Source organism: Diorhabda carinulata, chromosome 2 (genome assembly GCF_026250575.1).
Source record: "Diorhabda carinulata isolate Delta chromosome 2, icDioCari1.1, whole genome shotgun sequence".
NCBI lineage: Eukaryota > Metazoa > Arthropoda > Insecta > Coleoptera > Chrysomelidae > Diorhabda > Diorhabda carinulata.
Window position 1 is genome coordinate 4,669,489 of NC_079461.1, and position 15,781 is coordinate 4,685,269.

Consider the following 15,781-nt stretch of genomic DNA (forward strand, 5'->3'; position numbering starts at 1 on the left):
TACGCCACTTATGTGATGTCGAGCCATCAACGTTTTAGAAAGACGTCTTTCATCGATTATAACCGACAAATTTTCAATTGCAAAGAAATTAGAGGATCTTATGGTCGTCTGGTTGACGTCAAGTTCACTTGTTGGGAATGAGATCATCATCATCATCATCCACAATCCCATGTGGATTATGGTTATCGTTTTTGGCGCTTTAAATCCTTTTTTTTTGAGGTGGATTACTCCTCGTTTTCTAATTTTTATTTTCTTTATGGTTTGTCGTTTGTTTTAGCTGTTTTTGTTATTATTTTCCCTTATTTTCGGTTCCGGTATTTTACTCTCCAGTTTTCTATATTAAGTGCCCTTATGTTCTGCTCTATTTCGTTTCTCAATTTTTTTCTCTACCTGTCCCTCCTCTTTATTCCTTCGTTTTTCCTTGCTCTTCTTTCTCCTTCCTGTGTCAAGTTCTTCTTCTCTTTTGTTTATTATTGTTGTTTCCATCGCATATGTGTTTACTGGTCTTATTAGGGTTTTGTACGTTTTTATTTTGTTTTGTTTGATTATGTTTTTGTTTTTTAGTAAATTTTTGATAGCCCTTTTGTATCCTATCTTTTATCCATTCTCTGGTTGTTTGTCCCAACTTTGATAGAGGTTCAAATACGCGACAAGTGCGACATCTATACCATTCAACAAAAACTTGAGGCTTCCTACGTTCATCACGGGTTTCCTTTTCCCGCTCGTTCGATTATTAGACATGATTTCTATTTCCATGCTTGTAGTTCTTTATACTTAGCTTCTTCGCTTCGGGCAAACAAATGCTGGTGTACGAATCAGAATTAACCGTTCTACGTTGCCCAAACAGACCGGTGGCGACATATTCAGTTATTCCGCAAAAACGACCATTTGCTTCAAACTGCTTCGAGTCCGAATTAGTTTTGCTAGATTTGGCTCATCTTAAAAGACCAATACAGTCGATTGTTGTCTAGTTTTGGGCTAATATGCATAGATCTATGATTCTTCGCCAATCACGATCTTATAGACGTATTTTGAAGGAACGCGATTGGATTTTTTCAACATTTCTTTGCACCAATCGACTTTTGACAGCCAAAAGTTCATGCAATATCTCAATCTCACTGTATGTGAGATATTTCAAGTATCTGTAAAAAACTCTAACAGCAATCGTATGACAACACGTTCTGAGTACGTAAAATGTCAAAATTTATGATGTCAATGTCAAATTTGACATATCCAAATAGGTGTTGCCATATTTCAAAACTTAAGTAGCAGCCCTCATATTATATTGAATTTAAATAACAAAAAACTGTTTATTATTTAATTTTTACGAAATAAACTAAATCCTTGAAGCTGATCAACTCACTCAAAGTTAAATTTTGAGTGGTTTCCTTTATAATCACACTCCAAAAGGCGATGTTGAGCTACAAAAGACAGGATTCGAAAGGAAGAGACAGCAACGAAGCATATCCCTTCTATTGAGATAAATTTGTTATACGTTCGATGAATAAACAGGAAAATCAAATTATATCTGTATCAGAAATTATCGACAGAATGATTATAGAAGAGCCGTTTTATTTTGTTTGTCGATATTTTTAAAAAATGTTTGTCTTCATGAATCGTTTTGACTCTATGTCACTTTTCATAGAAAAGTATTTTCAAAAAACTACGTTAATATTGACATTTCGACCTGTTTCGGTGTTGAGAAGAAAACAAAAACACAAAAAGTACAGCAATAAGTGAAATAAGTGAAAATGGAATGGTAACTGCTGTTATCAGTGCCAAATTGGCACAAGGGTAGCTGGCAAAAAGGCATTAGGGTGTCACTATAATCTCCACGGAATAGCTTTGGTTCATCAGGGCTTACAAACTTTGTTCCAAGTCAAGAGTTTCCGGACTTTTTTACAGAAGTGCAGCATGAAAAAACAAACAACGATTAACCAATTTCACCAATGATCGTTATGAATAGTAATCTGAGAATATTGGATGTGGTGGGTCATCCATACCATTGAGTTTTTTGAAGTGTGTTGTTTCGCGTCTTGCTACTCCCTCAGAATAACTGACTTTGTCCCCATTCAAAGCTGGCCTTGGATTGCCTTATTTTTTGTTGTGTTGGTCAAGACCTATGGCGTATATTCTTCTAATTGGATATATTTGTGGCGTCTGCTATTTGGGTCAAATTTTGTCTAAAGTTATTCAAACGAATAATACTCAATCTGCTCAAATAGCAGAGCTGCAGAGTACAAGAAAGTCCTAGAAAATGTGGTGAGTGATGACTGCAGAATCCAGCTCGTTTAGGTGCCCGATCCCTCGGGCAACAAAGGCAACCGTAAGGCGGACTCAATCGCTAGACTGAGATCGACGAACTCACCTATGGACCCAGAACGGTCTATTCGCAAGGCGGCTCGGCGGAGATGGATAGAGACACCTGATATGACACTAACAAAGGCACGCAGATGGCATCTCACACCAAACAACTGTTCTAACTAAATAGGCCTGGTCATCTAAAACGAAACTACAGATCACGTTATCTGTGAGTACCCAGGACTCACACGAGCGCGGTTTGGGCACTTGGGCAAGCCTCACAGCCTATCTAATGATATCGAAGGGTTCAAGCTTCTCAAAGGACTTCGGTTTTTGGTAAAGTAGGATACGACTATGCGCTCAACGGCCCCTTTGTCGCCCACAATGCTACAATGAACTATGAATCAGAAAGTTTACATTTTTACAGTTCGAATCGAATCTGGATACTTATTTAACTTTCTTATTATATTGACGATTTGGCAACGTAGTAAAGAAGCAATTCATATTGTACCATGTGTATTAACTATAATCCAGCTGGATTTTAGCCGTAGCAGTACACAAATTTCCTAGAATTAAAGTCCTTCAGCTCTTGTTAAGGAAGCAAATATTCCCTTATCGACAGAGCTATTACAGTTTCTAGGGATATGCTTGAGAGAGGTTTGGGAGATTATCCCAATCATTTGCTTTTAGAAACTAAGCAGCTAGAGTAGGTTGTTAGTAACACAATTTCAAATGAAATTATGTCTCCGTTAATAGGGAGTTAGTTATGAATATAGGTGGACTATGTGGATTTTCTCACGGGCTGCTACTTTGGAAATATCTGGCAACAATAACAAAATTGAAATAACATATTAACCACAAAATTTTTTATCATTGAACAGTGGTTGACGATCAAAGTCAGCTTTTGACCAATACTTAGACATATTATAACAAAAAATTTATTCTATTAATCATTTTTGCAACACAGCTTTTTAAAAATTTGGTATTGGTTCCACCAAAGACTCAAATATGACCAAAGGATCCAATACAAAACCTGAAGCACCTCCAACATCTAATAATCAGTTTTCCACTTTGACTTTGACCTATGGAAATTTCGAACAATAATATTTTTCACGCTCGACGCGGTCAGATTAGACTGAGATTGAAGTGCATTGCAACCTGAGGGGTCCACTGGGTCCCTCGTTTGCTAGAGCTGGATCAAACATGTCAGCTATAACCCTTTTTACATTCCCTGAGCTGACGGATGCTATTATTTAAGAAGGCTTCAGGTAGACTAGATTCTTGATTGAACCGAATACCTATGGAATCAATAACCAAGGCACGTCTTTTCCGAACACTACAACCTCAATGTCCACAGACATCTCCAGATGTCAGGCACAACTCGAACTCCTCGAGTGTGCGCTTCTTACATAAAAAAATCTGCTTTCTCGATGACAGAAGAAGTTGGAGAAGCAGTTCAGAAACTACAAAGAGGTAACAGAGCAGGCTACGACAATATTACATCAGAAATACTTTGATATTGGTAAGGAAGTGATCTAAAAAGATGAATGAACAGTTAAACAAATTTTTTATTAGAAAAACAATGTAAACAAATAATCGCTGTAATAAAAACAAATATCTAAGGTGTCGAGACTGACTTCACGGCCTATGTCGTGGAAGAGTTCATAACAATATTCCAAGTATTCGTACTCTATGTCAACAGGCTCATTAAGATATTGATAAAACAATTCTTTGGGCTTACAGATAAGAAATTGTCTAGCTGCATTTCAAACATCTATGGATTCAAATTTTTCCTAAATAATTACGTCATGGATCCGTAGATGATAAGTATCAAGAGTATCAATTATTAAGGCGTGGACATGAAGAATGATGGGAATAAATTGAACTTTATTTTGGGTTGAACAGCAATTTTCTGGGAAGAAGATAAATAATAAAAAACATCAAAATTAACGCGTAAAAAACAAGATTTTGAGCAGTCATACATGATAGCGAAAGACAAAACATAATTGCCAAAATTTTAAGAGAAAAAAGAAAAACTATGAAAAAAGCTAGAAATAGAAAAGAGTGGCAGAAATTTGGGCTTAATTAAAAATAATCAACTGAATTTGTACTTATTATAGGATATAAAATTTGAAAGGATAGAATTGCAGTTAGGCGATTCATTGTTCGGTCTTTTCAATCGCGAATATGAAGTATTATTTACGCGAAGAATCCTTTTCATCCCGTTCTAAATTTGAAAACCGCGAAATTCCACGTTAGAGTCACTCCCATACGACGCCGATGACAAATACAGCTTAAATAGGAATTTCGGCGTACAAAGCAGCTTCTGGAGCATTTTATATCGCTCTGGATGACAATGGGATTTTTTCCAATATTCAGATTTTCGATCGTGGAATTCGCAAGAGGCTTATTAGAGATAGGGGATGAACGGGGTAGAAAAATATTCATAATAAGTAACAACATCAAATGGAATTACCACTACCGAATCCGAACGGCGATCATTGGAATAGATTGGACTCAAACCGTCTGAAGCGAATAGGAAAAACGAAATAGCAAAATGGAAAACACTCATTTTACAGCAACTTACTTTTACAAGCAGAAAAAATAATCCAGGAGAAACATGACTCTTGTTTGAAACAACTTTATTTCTATAGTAGTTTATTGAAAAAAGTAATCGAATGACCAAAACGGCGACGTTCTGTGCTAATGGATATAATCCAAGGCTGTTCGCATTCATATCTTGTGGTTGGCAATGGAATGGCAGGCTTTTGTCTTTGGTGTGGTGCAGTTCCATATATTACCAGTAAGCTTCCAGCTACGTATATTCGAAAAGCGAATAAAGAGTCTTTCTGTTTATTCCACCAGTTTGGCCATCACCATTTTCTAATAAGAATTCTTGCACGAAGATTCAGAACAGCTTGATCACACTTATCTACCCCGCCGATGTGCTTATTGTTGCTGGCAATCAATGTAGTGTGTGTGGATTGCTACTTTAGCCTTTAGACACAAAAATACCTCGTCGTCAGACATCCTCTAATCGCTGTAGCCCCGTTATTCCTTCTTAAACTCGTTGACATGGTTAAAGTATATTTTTATGCTATTTTGAGTTGGCTCCGAGCTCTATTAGGGCGAGAACTACATCTCCATCTAATCCGAAGGCTGTGTTGTCAAAGTTTTTTCCGTGTACAAACTAAAAGCCGCCATGTAACCAGTACTGGTACACATAGCTCAAAATTCTGCCGTGAGGATTTTCATCTGCCCATGAACGTAAATTATAGGAATTAATAATACCGCCTCGTGTGAAACCTGCTTCTTTACTAAACAGTACAAGTACTTACAACAGTAATTACAATTTATGATTATTTTCTTCAGAATATCTCTTTGTGGCGAACGGTTTCCATATACAACGATCTAAAAATCTACGTATCTGCTAAATTTCATCGAGTTGAATAAAGAGTAACTTTTAGTTAAGAAATCGATTGAAAAATTCTTTAGATTGTACAGGTTGTCCCTGTAAAAGTTACGGATTGTTAACCATTGGGCATGAGCTGCCGCCCTCCGTCAAAAACTCTGCTTGGACATAAGTAATCATCCATTAAAAGTTCGTAATTCAGAAAATATACTTAAATATAAGTTAGGATTTCGCAGCCTGCCTATAAATAAGAAACGGGGGGTCGTATGAATACTTTTTTTTTTGTTCCAGCTTATTTTCATGTCAACTAATCAAGAATGTTTCTCAAAAAGTCCCGGAAAACCCTGTGTAATATATAGATAGTAATAAACAATGACGTCCGCAAATATATTCGAAAACTTTTTTACAAATGATGGTAAAATTTGTGGAAGAGTCCTTCTGAACTATATTTTTAAACTTATCACTTGTCAATTTCACAGTTTATTACAATAAACTTGACTTTTCCATATTTAGAAAACCCTATATTACACTTTTTCACTAGTTTCGACGTTTAATAACAAAAAAAAAAGTATGAAAAATGGAGTCAATTAGAATGCTGTGTATTTTAACCAGTAGTTGATTAGAGTGTTGGGAATGGAAATCGTAATTTCATCAGCACACCATTGCTCGTTGTCCAATGAAGCTGGAAGTTAATTTAGTTTTGTAGAATGTTGCTCTAGCATTGCGATTTTAGGAGGAATTGCAAGGGAAATGGCCGAATCGTGTCCCGTATATTCGAAATGGGACGGTATATATATACGTGTTCCCTTTAATTTATAAAATAAAGATGTAGTATGGGGCTTAAACCTCGTAGAGACGTTTAAGAGGCGATATACACGACAAGCAGTGAAATAGAACTGGTTACTTTCAAGTTCATTCAATATCTAGTCTCCTAGATTCATATTAATTGTTTATTTGACTTTTTGACTAATATTTTAGCACCTTCTGTAAGCATTTTTATATTTTAATTCGAATTTCGCGCTCCAGAAAGGGAATTTTGAGAGGTTAGGTTGATAACACTAATCGAGACTTGGGTCAGACAGATGTAAACACAATAAAAATGAAGATCATTTCGAAACGTTTTTTTTTTAAATTTATTCTGGCCTACCAAGAAAGAAGTTTACACTTCAAAGATTTTTTCCTGATGTTTAGCAGAACAAATACGAAAATACCTGATTATTTCTAAAGTATATTTTAATAGGACAAACAATATTTTTGATTTAAAAATTGGGGTAACGGAAGAAATTAACAAAATAACCCCCGAGGTCATAGAAAATGTCGTACAAGAAATTTAAAATCGCTTCGGTTATTATCAAGTAGTGAATTGAGGTCAATTTGAACATTCAATTTGATTGTAAAGTTTTGTGATAGAGACATTATCAAAATTTTACATCTTACAAAATAATTTTCTCAGTTATGATTGCACCAAATTTAAAAAACTTTATATTGCTGAACAGAGGACTAAAATCCACTCCCAAATAAGTGCCATGCGAACCCGTTTCTTAAGATCGGAGTGCGTTAAATAAAGGTGGCGCCACAGTAGTATCAGGGAAAATTTAGAAAGATGCGCCAATTAGGAACGCTCAATTTATTCTAGAAAATCTACTTTTGTAAAATTTTTACTGAATTCAATAAGTCTGGAGCAATCATTTTACGACAAATTTCGAGTTATGTAACCATTTGTTTGTTCAAATTGAGTTGACAGATTTTCCTAACAGTTTTTAACAAAACTGTTATGAAAATCCAATTTTGGCCACATTAGATGCAAAAGCCAATCTATGAACAAATTTTTTAACAAAACTGTTAGGAAAAGCCATTTATTGTCGAAATTGTAATTCGGAAAGGCAATTTTCGGTTGAAATTGATTTGAATTTTGTTCAATTGGAATTTGGAAAGAAAAAATTGGACTAAGACGCCCAATTCAATCCTGAAAAGCCATTTTTGTCCAATTTTGGCCACATTAGATGCAAAAGCCAATCTATGAACAAATTTTTTAACAAATCTGTTAGGAAAAGCCATTTATTGTCGAAATTGTAATTCGGAAAGGCAATTTTCGGTTGAAATTGATTTGAATTTTGTTCAATTTGAATTTGGAAAGAAAAAATTGGACTAAGACGCCCAATTCAATCCTGAAAAGCCATTTTTGTCCAATTTTGGCCACATTAGATGCAAAAGCCAATCTATGAACAAATTTTTAACAAATCTGTTAGGAAAAGCCATTTATTGTCGAAATTGTAATTCGGAAAGGCAATTTTCGGTTGAAATTGATTTGAATTTTGTTCAATTGGAATTTGGAAAGGAAAAATTGGACTAAGACGCCCAATTTAATCCGGAAAACCCATTATTGTCCAATTTTGGCCACATTAGATGCAAAAGCCAATCTATGAACAAATTTTTTAACAAATCTGTTAAGAAAAGCCATTTATTGTCGAAATTGTAATTCGGAAAGGCAATTTTCGGTTGAAATTGATTTGAATTTTGTTCAATTGGAATTTGGAAAGGAAAATTTGGACTAAGACGCCCAATTTAATCCGGAAAACCCATTATTGTCCAATTTTGGCCACATTAGATGCAAAAGCCAATCTATGAACAAATTTTTTAACAAATCTGTTAAGAAAAGCCATTTATTGTCGAAATTGTAATTCGGAAAGGCAATTTTCGGTTGAAATTGATTTGAATTTTGTTCAATTGGAATTTGGAAAGGAAAATTTGGACTAAGACGCCCAATTTAATCCGGAAAACCCATTATTGTCTAATTTTGGCCACATTAGATGCAAAAGCCAACCTATGAACAAATTTTTTAACAAATCTGTTAAGAAAAGCCATTTATTGTCGAAATTGTAATTCGGAAAGGCAATTTTCCGTTGAAATTGATTTGAATTTTGTTCAATTGGAATTTGGAAAGAAAAAATTGGACTAAGACGCCCAATTCAATCCTGAAAAGCCATTTTTGTCCAATTTTGGCCACATTAGATGCAAAAGCCAACCTATGAACAAATTTTTTAACAAATCTGTTAAGAAAAGCCATTTATTGTCGAAATTGTAATTCGGAAAGGCAATTTTCCGTTGAAATTGATTTGAATTTTGTTCAATTTGAATTTGGAAAGAAAAAATTGGACTAAGACGCCCAATTCAATCCTGAAAAGCCATTTTTGTCCAATTTTGGCCACATTAGATGCAAAAGCCAATCTATAAACAAATTTCGTAACAAAACTGTTAGGAAAAGCCATTTATTATTGAAATTGTAATTCGGAAAGGCAATTTTCCGTTGAAATTGATTTGAATTTTGTTCAATTGGAATTTGGAAAGGAAAATTTGGACTAAGACGCCCAATTCAATCCTGAAAAGCCATTTTTGTCCAATTTTGGCCACATTAGATGCAAAAGCCAATCTATGAACAAATTTTTTAACAAAACTGTTAGGAAAAGCCATTTATTGTCGAAATTGTAATTCGGAAAGGCAATTTTCGGTTGAAATTGATTTGAATTTTGTTCAATTGGAATTTGGAAAGAAAAAATTGGACTAAGACGCCCAATTCAATCCTGAAAAGCCATTTTTGTCCAATTTTGGCCACATTAGATGCAAAAGCCAATCTATGAACAAATTTTTTAACAAATCTGTTAGGAAAAGCCATTTATTGTCGAAATTGTAATTCGGAAAGGCAATTTTCCGTTGAAATTGATTTGAATTTTGTTCAATTGGAATTTGGAAAGGAAAATTTGGACTAAGACGCCCAATTTAATCCGGAAAACCCATTATTGTCCAATTTTGGCCACATTAGATGCAAAAGCCAATCTATAAACAAATTTCTTAACAAAACTGTTAGGAAAAGCCATTTATTGTCGAAATTGTAATTCGGAAAGGCAATTTTCGGTTGAAATTGATTTGAATTTTGTTCAATTGGAATTTGGAAAGAAAAATTTGGACTAAGACGCCCAATTTAATCCGGAAAAGCCATTTTTGTCCAATTTTGGCCACATTAGATGCAAAAGCCAATCAATGAACAAATTTTTTAACAAAACTGTTAGGAAAAGCCATTTATTGTCGAAATTGTAATTCGGAAAGGCAATTTTCGGTTGAAATTGAATTGAATTTTGTTCAATTTGAATTTGGAAAGGAAAATTTGGACTAAGACGCCCAATTTAATCCGGAAAACCCATTATTGTCCAATTTTGGCCACATTAGATGCAAAAGCCAATCTATGAACAAATTTTTTAACAAATCTGTTAAGAAAAGCCATTTATTGTCGAAATTGTAATTCGGAAAGGCAATTTTCCGTTGAAATTGATTTGAATTTTGTTCAATTGGAATTTGGAAAGAAAAAATTGGACTAAGACGCCCAATTCAATCCTGAAAAGCCATTTTTGTCCAATTTTGGCCACATTAGATGCAAAAGCCAATCTATGAACAAATTTTTTAACAAAACTGTTAGGAAAAGCCATTTATTGTCGAAATTGTAATTCGGAAAGGCAATTTTCCGTTGAAATTGAATTGAATTTTGTTCAATTGGAATTTGGAAAGGAAAATTTGGACTAAGACGCCCAATTTAATCCGGAAAACCCATTATTGTCCAATTTTGGCCACATTAGAAGCAAAAGCCAATCTATGAACAAATTTTTAACAAATCTGTTAGGAAAAGCCATTTATTGTCGAAATTGTAATTCGGAAAGGCAATTTTCGGTTGAAATTGATTTGAATTTTGTTCAATTTGAATTTGGAAAGAAAAAATTGGACTAAGACGCCCAATTCAATCCTGAAAAGCCATTTTTGTCCAATTTTGGCCACATTAGATGCAAAAGCCAATCTATGAACAAATTTTTTAACAAATCTGTCAGGAAAAGCCATTTATTGTCGAAATTGTAATTCGGAAAGGCAATTTTCGGTTGAAATTGATTTGAATTTTGTTCAATTTGAATTTGGAAAGAAAAAATTGGACTAAGACGCCCAATTCAATCCTGAAAAGCCATTTTTGTCCAATTTTGGCCACATTAGATGCAAAAGCCAATCTATGAACAAATTTTTAACAAATCTGTTAGGAAAAGCCATTTATTGTCGAAATTGTAATTCGGAAAGGCAATTTTCGGTTGAAATTGATTTGAATTTTGTTCAATTTGAATTTGGAAAGAAAAAATTGGACTAAGACGCCCAATTCAATCCTGAAAAGCCATTTTTGTCCAATTTTGGCCACATTAGATGCAAAAGCCAATCTATGAACAAATTTTTTAACAAATCTGTCAGGAAAAGCCATTTATTGTCGAAATTGTAATTCGGAAAGGCAATTTTCGGTTGAAATTGATTTGAATTTGGAAAGAAAAAATTGAACTAAGACGCCCAATTCAATCCTGAAAAGCCATTTTTGTCCAATTTTGGCCACATTAGATGCAAAAGCCAATCTATGAACAAATTTTTTAACAAATCTGTCAGGAAAAGCCATTTATTATTGAAATTCAAATCGGAACAGCAATTTTCTGTTGAAATTGAATTGCTTTTGTTCAAATTGAATTTGGAAATGAAAAATTGAACTAATACGCCCAATTTAATCCGAAAAAGCCATTTTTGTCCAATTTTGACCAGAATAGATGCAAAAGCTAATCTATGAACAAATTTGAATTATTAACTTAATTTGAGATATGCTTTTTTTACCAAAATTAAATAGACACAAGTCAACTTTCACCCTAATTAAATTAGTAAAGGATATATGTTATATTCTGCAATTGAATAGATTGAACTCGTTATTGGTCTTGAAGTAGCTGTGTACTGCCTTGGACTTTAAGGTTAAGTCAACGCCAGCCAAACCCCCAATATGACCTCTCATTAGCTTTTGTCAATGTATAAGATATTTTGGAAAACTTCAGGAACATTCGGCCAGAAGCTGAGCTAGAATTTAATAGTTTGTATTAAAATTCCCTGATGAACTTGGATTTCACTTCTCAATACCAGATCCTGCGGACAGCCACGGAATCGAAGCAACAATCCAGCTGAAAATGCCGAAGAATACTTCAGAAAAACAGTATTCTTATAAAATGGCAATGCTGTTCTTAATAAAAACAAAATGGCGATTTTAATGTAATTTTACTACAACAATGAACAAAGAAATGTTTTAAAACTGCCATTTTCGACACTTACCAAAAATATCTCGGGGGAGGATTATTTAACTCCAGACCCCTCGCATAGCCCCTCTTGTTTATATATAATAACAATTTTAGCCACTGTAATTAATAAATTTTCCGTAGTTTGTTGTAAATCAAGTTTTAAATGATTAGTTTGAATCATACATAACTTGATTCTATGTTTCAAATAAATCACATATTCAGAAAAGTACTAATCATTTACCTGCACGTGAAGCACGCATGTTGCTATCAATAGTCCGGCACTGGTAGTACTAGCCACTGTTAAACACGACAGATACAATGCGTGTTTCAAACGTACGCAGTATCTTTGGTACAAAGTCTCTAGTTCCATTCCATCTACTGTAACAAAAAATTCGTGTAGTAAAAAATATAACGCCATGTTAACATGAAGTTCTAAACATTTTTTCTTTCCGTACATCAGCTGAATCTATTGAATTAGCTTCCAAGCGTAACTAATCCTTTTTTTATCAAAATAGAATATTTGGAACAAACAATGCATCCGTTTTAAGTAATCACTCAAAATGTACAAAAAACAGTTAAAATTAGTGTATAACTCGACCATCTTAGATTCGCATTGGCATAATGGACATGCGCGATAACTAATAAGAGATAAAGATAGTCTTAATAGAGATATAAAGCTAAACAGCCATTAAAAATTTCGAAGAAATTGATGACATTCCATTTTAAAATAAGAAATGATATTTCTTAAAGGAGATTAATCGTTTGAATGTTAAAATTAAATCACGAAATCGTTTTTCTTATCTCTGAATGGTCAAGGAATTCAATAAAAATAATGTTTAAGCAACAGCTAACATTCTGTGGCATGATTTCAAAGAAGTTGTCCACTAAATGTTGGGCGATTACTGCCGAAAGTTGTGGAAGAAGATTTCTACCATCCAATATAGTTACTGGTCGTTAATGGCTTTTAGTGATTGATGCCAATCTTGCTTATGAAATTAAAATCAGGTAAATTATATGGAAAAAGTTCACAAAAAAACCTTGATTTTCCATGTCTTCTAAAACCATCGCAGCTTGATGTGCACCAGCATTAATCTTCTTATATATTAAAAAAATTGATGATTTCCATTCCGAGTCCGTTAAGGCGTTCTACCCAACCGATTTGTTTAATTTTTTTTTTCAATGAAAGGTATTGATGCACAGATCAGCCATCAACCATCGGATTTCATCTAATTTTCACCATTTTCAAGTTATACTCAAATGCGATTTCCCCCTGTACATCACTTATGGGAGTGTTTCACATATACACGTTCTATCCTCAATATCTTAGGTTCTATTCAAGATAGAGACTTCGTTTTGGTTTAAAAACACTCGCTGAAACACCTTCTTTCTTTTGAGTTTTTGAACACTTAAATCGGTTTAGTTGGAGAGGAGCTAGGCGCGGACATTCAATGTGGAGTTATGGATTTTTGTAGGTTTTTGGCAATTTTTCTACAATCAAAGATCTATACCTCAGGTTCTAATATAGCTACAGAGTTAGTTTTGGTTTAAGAACACTCGCTGAAACACCTTCTTTCTTTTGAGTTTTTGACCATTTAAATCGGTTGAGTTGGAGAGGAGCTAGGCGCGGACATTCAATGTGGAGTTATGGATTTTTGTAGGTTTTTGGCAATTTTTCTACATTCAAAGATCTATATCTCAGGTTCTGATATAGCTACAGAGTTCGTTTTTATTTAAGAACACTCGATGAAACACCTTCTTTCTTTTGAGTTTTTGAACACTTGAATCGGTTGAGTTGGAGATGAGCTAGGCGCGGACATTCAATGTGAAGTTATGGATTTTTGTACGGTTTTGGCAATTTTTCTACATTCAAAGATCTATATCTCACGTTCTAATATAGCTACAGAGTTCGTTTTGATTTAAGAACACTCGCTGAAACACCTTCTTTCTTTTGAGTTTTTGAACACTTAAATCGGTTGAGTTGGAGAGGAGCTAGGCGCGGACATTCAATGTGAAGTTATGGATTTTTGTACGGTTTTGGCAATTTTTCTACATTCAAAGATCTATATCTCACGTTCTAATATAGCTACAGAGTTCGTTCTTTTCTATTATAATGATTTCTGATACTTATTTAATGGACTCGATGCGAGTGAAGCCGCGGGTAAAAGCTAGTATCAATAAAAATGAATTCCTGCTATGTTTACAGTCAATTCAACCAACTCAGTACGGCCTAAACTATAAGTAAACCTTTTGGAAAGGGATTAATTTATCTATGTCTACTGTCTGAAAACATTCCATGACGAGACTCATCAACGAAGATCCCGTTCTTCAAACTCAAGCGAAACTTTGTCGTCTATGCACCAGAATCAATGGTAGTCTTCATAAAAGTCTCTCAGATCTTAAATTAGTGTTACCCCTAGCATGGAAAAGTCTTCTTCTCAGGGTTCTGCAGGTATCCAAGTCCTAGGGAACGATCATCAATGACAGTTTTTAGCCTAAATCTTCGTCATTCTCTTACAGATCCAATTTCCTGTAAACAATTAAGAATCCTCGAACATTTAGACGACTCTTCGATAGTTAATCTACTTCTTAGATTTTTTTCTTTTTGATAAATTATTCCATTATCAATTCCTCCAAACGTTGATGCCTCGAAACATTTCGGAATGGCTTCTCTCTCTTGGTCTACTCAATCTCAAAGAATGGTGTCAAATCGTTTCCTCTTTATAGCACAAGTTTCTTCATTATTAATATAGATAACCGATTATGATAAGGGTAAAAATGATGAGAATCGCGAGGAAATTTGTCACTTTTTGCTCTTCCTCGAAATAATTTATGATCCGGGTCTGTCTTAAACGGCAAATTTCAAACCGCTGAGAAAGTAAATTAGAGATTACAAAAGTTAAATTGAATTTTCAAAAAAAAACGAGACACGATGCTGTAATTTAAATTGTTGTATTTCATGAATAAATCACCATTGTAAAAAAATATAAGGTTTGAATGATTTAATTCCTAGCAGTGAAACGAGGTGACTCTCCCATTTACATAAATACAGGGTGTATTCGGTAAGTAAACTGGATTATTAGTGTATTCAACTAATCTGTTTTCTTTCTTGATTTTAGCGTGTAATCCTATGTCTTTTTTCATTTCTCCTGGCTTTTCACTTTCCCAAATTTTCTTAACTAACACTGTGTTATCCTTTTTAGATGGCGCCACCATTCTAGTTGTATCCTTTCTATGTATTCTTATATTGGTTACACTTTTGAATCTTCTCGTATATGCAACCTCCTGAGTTTATCATTTCTAGTTACTTCTTTGACTTTTTTAAGATATTTCATCTATCAATCCCCAACATTGACAGAAATATGTGAATTACAAATTGATTTGAACACGTAAACTTGAAGAATTTCTGATTTTTTTTTTGGAATTTTTGTTTGTTTATTAGTCCCTTGCTTAGTATACTTTGTTTGCCTTCTCTAATCTATTTTTAATTCTGTTTTTTCCAGCATAATACCCAAGTACTGGAAGCTACTAACTAAGTTTCTCTACAACCCCAATTTTACTTTTTTCTTTTACGTTTGCCATTACCATAACTTCCGTCTTCCGTCATTATTTGGTTCCAGTTTAAATCCTTCTGATTTTCTGATATGATCATTATATCCTGAGATATAGATCTTTGAATGTAGAAAAATTGCCAAAAACCTACAAAAATCCATAACTCCACATTGAATGTCCGCGCCTAGCTCCTCTCCAACTCAACCAATTTCAGTGTTCAAAAACTCAAAAGAAAGAAGGTGTTTCAACAAATGTTCTTAAACCAAAACGAACTCTGTAGCTATATTAGAACCTGAGATATAGATCTTTGAATGTAGAAAAATTGCCAAAAACCTACAAAAATCCATAACTCCACATTGAATGTCCGCGCCTAGCTCCTCTCCAACTC

At 34.1% G+C, this 15,781-nt stretch overlaps 1 protein-coding gene across 8 annotated transcripts in view; it reads right to left on the reverse strand.

The window, feature by feature from the left end:
* The window catches only part of LOC130890853 (adenylate cyclase type 2-like), a 103,217-nt gene that overhangs the window by 47,459 nt on the left and 39,977 nt on the right, over window positions 1–15,781 (reverse strand). For 6 of the 8 annotated variants that reach the window (XM_057795235.1, XM_057795232.1, XM_057795238.1 and 3 more), the window contains exon 2: window positions 12,086–12,222. In XM_057795235.1, the coding sequence (XP_057651218.1) occupies window positions 12,086–12,104 (19 nt within the window). In that variant the 5' untranslated portion in view covers window positions 12,105–12,222. The remainder of the gene's footprint in view (window positions 1–12,085; window positions 12,223–15,781) is intronic. The other 2 variants (XM_057795237.1, XM_057795231.1) reach the window with 1 other exon arrangement.